Here is a 6,543-nt window from a genome sequence, read left to right as displayed (position 1 = left end):
TGGTGTTTTATTGAATGTATTTTGATTCATTGTATGTCTTTTATTGCGTTTTTTTTTCAAACCATTAATAGACCCTTTCGCTCGTCGCCGAGTGAAGAGCAAAAGCAATCAAAAATCAGGAACTAGCAGCGCGCCACCTAGTGGCAGTTCACAGTACCGGCCGCTAGATGGGGCGCTACTGGTTTCTGGCTTTTTGATTACTTTTGCTCTTCACTCGGCGACGAGCGAAAGGGTCCATTATGCTCTCTATGTGTATTCTGTAATTATGTGCACAGTGTACCTTTCATTGTTCTGTCGATTTACGTCGCGCGTTTTGTAAAGTTGTTTGTAAATTCGGTCAATACAAATAGCATGTGATCTGATAAGCACAGCCTCCTTCCATTTTACTACCCCATCCAGGGCGTAAACCGCCAGGCACCTACAGGGCGGGCGGGGCGCGGCGCACGGCGCCAGGGCCGAGCGCGGCCTAGTGCCCGCGGGAAACCTATGCGAATAGCCATAGCAGTGCGCGGAGCGACTGCAGCGGGGATCGGGTGAACCAAAGGCGCTGCGACGACGCCGCACTAAGGCCATACAAGGGTCGCGTAGCAGCCCATGCAGGGATGACGCGACGCCAAGGGCGCTACGACGACGCCGCACCAAACCTTATACGGGCAAATACCTCAAGGCGCCCGGGCACCGGGCCACGGGTAGGCCGCGACGCAGCCCCGCGCAGGCACGGCTGCAACCGACGCGCGAAGTCGCCAGGGCTGACGAGGGCGACGCGGCATCGAAATGACAGCCGCTAGACGCGTGCACCAGCGCCGTGCTGAACCCTAGCACGGCGGGCCAGGCACCAGCGCAGCGCGTTAGCGTGGCGGGTTGGAGAGATTCTGCAACGCGCGGAGCTGCCGCGGAACCGCTAGTGCGGCATCGGCGGTACGCCTCGGATCCGCCGGGCGGAAGGCCTGCGGACTGCCGCCAGCGCCTGCGGCACCACACGGCTGCCCGAGTGCCTGACGCGGCGCGGCGGAGCGCAGCGCGGGAGGACACGCCGCAGCGCTCCCGCCCCACAGCTGCAATTGACTCACTCGGGGGGGCGCAGCGGCTACGCGGAGCGGAGGCCCCGGGGCACGGCCACGCGGCGCGGTGCGCGCGGGGGCGGCGGGGCGGACGCGCTCTCGGGCCGCTCGCAGACATCGGGGCGGCCCCCCGGGTCGTAGAATGCGCTGCCCGAGTGCAAGTGACTCATTTGCACTTCTATAGAAGTTAGCGCGGCGGAATCCGCATGCGCCCGGCGGGAAACCCTGGCGGACCGCGGCGGAACAAATATTCTACCCGGGGGCGTTGCAGGTCTACTTGTTGTTGGCCTACCTGACAGGCGCTAGGGTCCCCTGACCTTAGAAAAGCAACCCGGAAACTTGCTTTGAGCCGAAAACACCTAAGAGAGCGCCCAGTGTGGTATCGAGTTCGGCCGTCACCACAATTAGGGGAAATACGTGGTTGCAGGGTTCACGAAAATGATTCGTTCTCGGGAACGAAGCCGAACACTTTTTTTGGTTAACATTTTCGTTTAGGGAAGGGTTTAAGTTTTTATTAACCCCGATTGGTCAAAATGGGTTTGAGGATCTAGGAAATGGCGCTAATTTGAAAACTTCACAAAAGTTTTAAACTTATAAAAATTTTTTGGACTTTAAAAATTAAAAGAAAAAAAAGATTCACTTTTTCATCCTCTTTCCAAGTCTGGTCTCGGATTTGACCTACGACCAAGGGTTTGCTGAGATATTGCCCTCCAAAGTTGCGTTGTTCCGATATTCAGCAAAAAAGTAAATTGGCCATACCCCGCCCCTGGGGGGCCGGACCCCAAACCAAGTACCGATTATTTCATGGGACCATAGGGGTAACAAACCCTGAAAACGAGAACCGGATCGGAGCCCATGGTGGCTAAGGCCTGGTTGACTTCACATGGAATGTCCCACTGGTGGGTTCCTGCGACGCAAAGACACCATTTAGTAATTCGGGTACGGTGACGTCAGGATGGCCGTATCAAACCCTGAGGGAAATTTTTGCATTTTGTAAAAACCGAAAAAAAATGGTTATTTTGTAATTTTCTCACCATCGGTCCCCTTCTGACCCTAGGGTCCCGGTGGTCTTAAACTGATAAAGCATGATCAGACGTTTCCATTTCCGTCTCGGAAACATCATTTTGACATCAGGTTCAGTTTCTATGGCTGTTTTCAGAAAAAACCGTAAAAGTCGAATTTTCGAATTTTCAACGTCAATGCGCGAGGGTCAAGCTTTAAGTTACAGACCTGGCTCGATCGCGTTGAGTTTGTATTGCCATGAAGTAACTTTGGCGCGCCATTACGTTAGCGATATCGAAAAATCGTGTTTCACGGCCCACCCTAGTGTCCACCCAGTGATGGCCACTTTTGGCGCACAGCTGCGTCTTTGACCCCTTTATTAAGAGGATATGGTACACCTCCCCAGAAGCGGCATTTCCAGGGGCGCGCAGGGACCTCTTTCTAACGCCGTCCTGGCCCACCGTTCGAGGTATCGATATGAAACTTGGCACCGGGCTCAGAAGGGGTCAATCTCAATGACGGAGCGTTCAAAAATTTTTTTTAACGCCTAAGTTAGGCCCCAGGGCAGTCCAGTTTTTGGTCCAACTTTCGTTCACAACACGTCCTAAGAAAATGGGAATACCGAAAAAAGGGGGATGGTACGTTCTAGATTGACATTTGCTCTTTCCCGTGATGATATCCCCGTTCCTGTGCGAAAAATTTGAGGCCAAAACCCGGTAACCGCAGACCTCTGCACGGTGATTTTTTTCATCTCGCAGAGTTTTGAAAAAGGGACTGTCGTAGACGGGCTATGCTGATCCCCCCCTGCCCCCCCCTGCCCCTCCTGGCTGCCTGCATGCAGCCCTCTGCTTTGTTTTGCGCCGGGCCCCCGCCGGCCCCCCGCCCCCCCCTCATTCACGCGCCGGAGCCGATGAGTCGAAGGGTCGGCAGCGTGACAGGCCGATTTATGGGCCCCAGACCCCGGGAGTTAAATTTTTGAAAGGATTATTTTAGAGTTTTAGGATTTGGCGAATGGGGTCCAGCGCACGATTGTGGTTTCAGGCAACTCAAAAATAAAGTTCTACGACCATTTTTACCTTAGCTCTCCAGTACTAGCCCCGCCACCGGACTTGATTACGTTCGGGACAGCCTAGGTCAAAATAGTCGCAAGAACTTGAATCTTTAGTCGCCTGACACCGCAATGGCCCGTTGAATCCATCTGAGCAAGTTTCACAACTCCAAAATGAACCGCTGAAAAATTTAACTATTTAGGCACGGGGCCATAAATTGACCTGTCACGGTGCCGATCCTTGGGCGAGGGTGGCGGGCCAGGCTGTGCCCAGGCAGTCCCTATTCAGTGAAACAAAGTCGGCGACAACATGTGCGGGGTCTGGGGCCGGTACAGCTCGTCGACAGATACATTGCACTTCCTCTCTTTGACCGGCTCCGGAATCGCCGAAAGTCGCCGTGCAGAGGTCTGCGGTCTACCGGGTTTTGACCTCTAATTTTGAACGCACAGGAAAGGGGATAACATCTCCGGAAAGAGTAAATGTCAATCTAGAACGTACCATCGCCCTTTTTTCGATTTTCCCATTTTCTCAGGATGTGTTGTGAACGAAAGTTGGACCAGAACTGAACTGCCCTGGGGCCTAACTTAGGCGTTCAAAAATTTTTTTGAACTCACCGTCATTGAGATTGATCCCTTCTGAGCCCGTGTGCCAAGTTCCATATCGATACCTCGAACGGTGTGGCCAGGACGGCGTTAGAAAGAGGTCCCTGCGCGTCCCTGGAAATGCCGCTTCTGGGGAGGTGTACCATATCCTCTTAAGTCTCTCGCACGTCGTACCGGTATTAAAGTTTAAGGAACATGCAAGAAGTTTAAAAAAATGGCAAAATTAAATTTATTCTTTGTGAAACTGTAGCTAAAATACCAGCACAGTTTGCCCAGTGGTGGCCACCTCACCTCTTGCCTAGTGATGGGCAGTGCCTTGCCAAGTGATGGCCGCACTAGGGTTTGAGAAGGGAACAGCACCATATTTTCGTTCAGGAGGGGGGGGGGAGGGTAGGGTAGGGGGAGTGAGACGCCAGGTCCAAAACAAAATGTTGCCGGCAATAAACTAGACGGACATGCACCGCGAAAGTCCGCTTCAAACCACTAGTATGGCCACTACTGGCCGGGCACAGTTTTGCCTGCCCAGTAGTGGCCACCACCTCTTGTCCCTTAAATAGAACGATATTTCTAAAAGTTTTACATGCCATGGCTTCACTGAGATTCCAAACGCTCTGAACATCGCACGTATCGTACCATGCGTGAGACATCGCACCATACGTGCAATGCCTTAGTCATATTGCACCTTACGTGCAATGCGTGCCAAAAATGCCCTATGCATGGGAAGGCATTGCACTTCACGTGCGATGCAAAAGTATTGCACCAGTTGGCGCAATGAAAACGTGTTCTAACGCATTGCACCAATTGACGCTATACACATTAAATGTTTATGTACTTTTGTTGTCCATAACTATGGCCATATTTGTGCATATAGAAGCTATGTACAATTTAATAGTAAATAAATCATGAACAATATTTTCATATTGTGCGTAAGCATTTTTAAAATTATACCTAATTTTATGTCAAAATTTGTACATAACTTCCGTATGCACAGATACGGTCATAGTAATGAACCCAAAGTCCATAAGCATTTAGTGTACTCATAGTTTTTGGATTCTCAGTGTAACTTGCCCTCTCTTAATAATTCTACTGGCGTGATGTCTCTGTCACACGGACTGCGTATACAGAACTGACAAGCGGCGCTATCACTGCGCTAAGCCGGACTGGCAAGAAAACCATCGCTCTGTCGACCGAAAACGCAGCGTTGGGCGTGCTGCGTCCGTACGGCCGTCCAAGACGACACTGACGAGCTGAAATTTTTTCGGCGTTGCCTTGCTTATAGGTGACAGTACAAAACCCCAAAAGTTCAATTGTTGAACTTCTCCCGGCTGAATGGAAAGTCAGCGCAAAGTGTGAAGTGGCCGTCACTGGTACCATCATGGACATCACTGGGCACCTTACCCTATTTGACTTTTACAAGAAAAAAAAAGTCGCAAGAGCACATTTTTGACCATGGTCTTGGTCGACCTCAGACGATCAAAATTTTTGGTTATCCTTATCTATCCTTGGGGCACATATGGTTAAATTTTGGCTCGGAAAGCTGACATGAAAATTGATTTTGTGCCCCCTAGTTATGGAATCACTCTGATCTATCACTTCCTGGACGCAGATCACAGTTAAATTTTGCTTGACAGTGTTTTGTGCATTTTTCTCAGGGTCACACTAGATAATGACGATGTGTTTAAGTGGAGAGCAGTGCTGGAGGGCCCTTCTGACACTCCTTACGAAAATGGAAAATTTCATGTAACATTAACAATGTCAGAAAATTACCCTTTCACACCCCCAAAGGTAAGGAAGCAGCATGTTGTTAGGTCATTGTGGAGGTTAAATGGATATACATGGTATGTTCGTTTTATTTCCAGGTGGAATTTAAAACCAGGATCTTCCACTGTAATATAAACACCAATGGGCACGTGTGCCTCAACATTCTCAAACCCCGCCATGAGAAGGATGGAGCTTGGAAGGAGGCCCTTGGAGTTGAACAGGTGCTCTTATCAATTCGTGCACTTCTGTGTGAGCCTAATCCAGGTAAGAAATTTGTGTTAAGCTGAATTGCCATCTGTCGCGTGGGAAGTTACCCCTAGATGGAACCAAAAAATATTTTTTCCGAAATTTGATGATGGCCATGCTGATTGTAGCGTCATTTTGTAAGGAAAGATTTTGGGTATTTTTATTTACTTTGATCAGGCAACGGGAAAAGGTCCCCAAAAGCTCTGAAGTTTTCATATTTCATTAACAAAGAAGTTTTTCAAATTCCATAAAAAAAAACCGAGCATCGATTTTAACGTGAACTGGATACAAAAGCGCTTGTGGTAAATTCACTCTCTGCGTTAACAACTTTTTTACTCTCAAAATTTATTCTTACCAAAATATTTATGGTACAATTCAGATTTGAATAAATAGAAAGGCCTCCCAAAGGAAAACTAGCCTCTAACTTCTTTGTAGACGCACTAAAAATCTCACCTTATTCTTTCTTTTCGCAGATGACCCATTGATGGCCTCAGTTGCATCTCTGTTCATATTCAACAAGCCAGAGCACGACAGAAGGGCCAGGCTCTGGACTCAAAGATTTGCTATGTAGCACGTTCCACGTTCACCTAGTAATAGATGTGTTTATGGTTTCTCAAATTCACATTGTCTACAAAGAAAACTTTATGATTTCTACCTATACCGACATTAATGTATCTGACATTTTTCAATTATTTCTAAATTGATATTAAAGTGCATGATAAGTTACTAATGTTTCCTCATTTACGAAGATGATGGAACAGCATTTTAAAGAAAATGTCTTCAATTAGTTTTTCACAGTACTACATTGGTTCCACATCTAAG

General features: G+C 48.7%; 1 protein-coding gene across 1 annotated transcript in view; it reads left to right on the top strand.

The window, feature by feature from the left end:
- LOC117649926 (ubiquitin-conjugating enzyme E2 D2B-like) overlaps positions 1-6,292 on the top strand; it is a 7,590-nt gene extending 1,298 nt beyond the window's left edge. The window contains exons 2-4 of the mRNA XM_034393110.1: positions 5,367-5,499; positions 5,574-5,739; positions 6,195-6,292. Coding sequence (XP_034249001.1) covers positions 5,367-5,499; positions 5,574-5,739; positions 6,195-6,292 — 397 coding nt within the window. The remainder of the gene's footprint in view (positions 1-5,366; positions 5,500-5,573; positions 5,740-6,194) is intronic.
- Positions 6,293-6,543: the final 251 nt, after the last annotated feature.

This window comes from Thrips palmi, unplaced genomic scaffold, assembly GCF_012932325.1.
Source record: "Thrips palmi isolate BJ-2018 unplaced genomic scaffold, TpBJ-2018v1 HiC_scaffold_4, whole genome shotgun sequence".
Lineage (NCBI taxonomy): Eukaryota > Metazoa > Arthropoda > Insecta > Thysanoptera > Thripidae > Thrips > Thrips palmi.
Note: the sequence above shows the minus strand (reverse complement) of the source record. Positions and strands in the feature narration are given on the sequence as shown.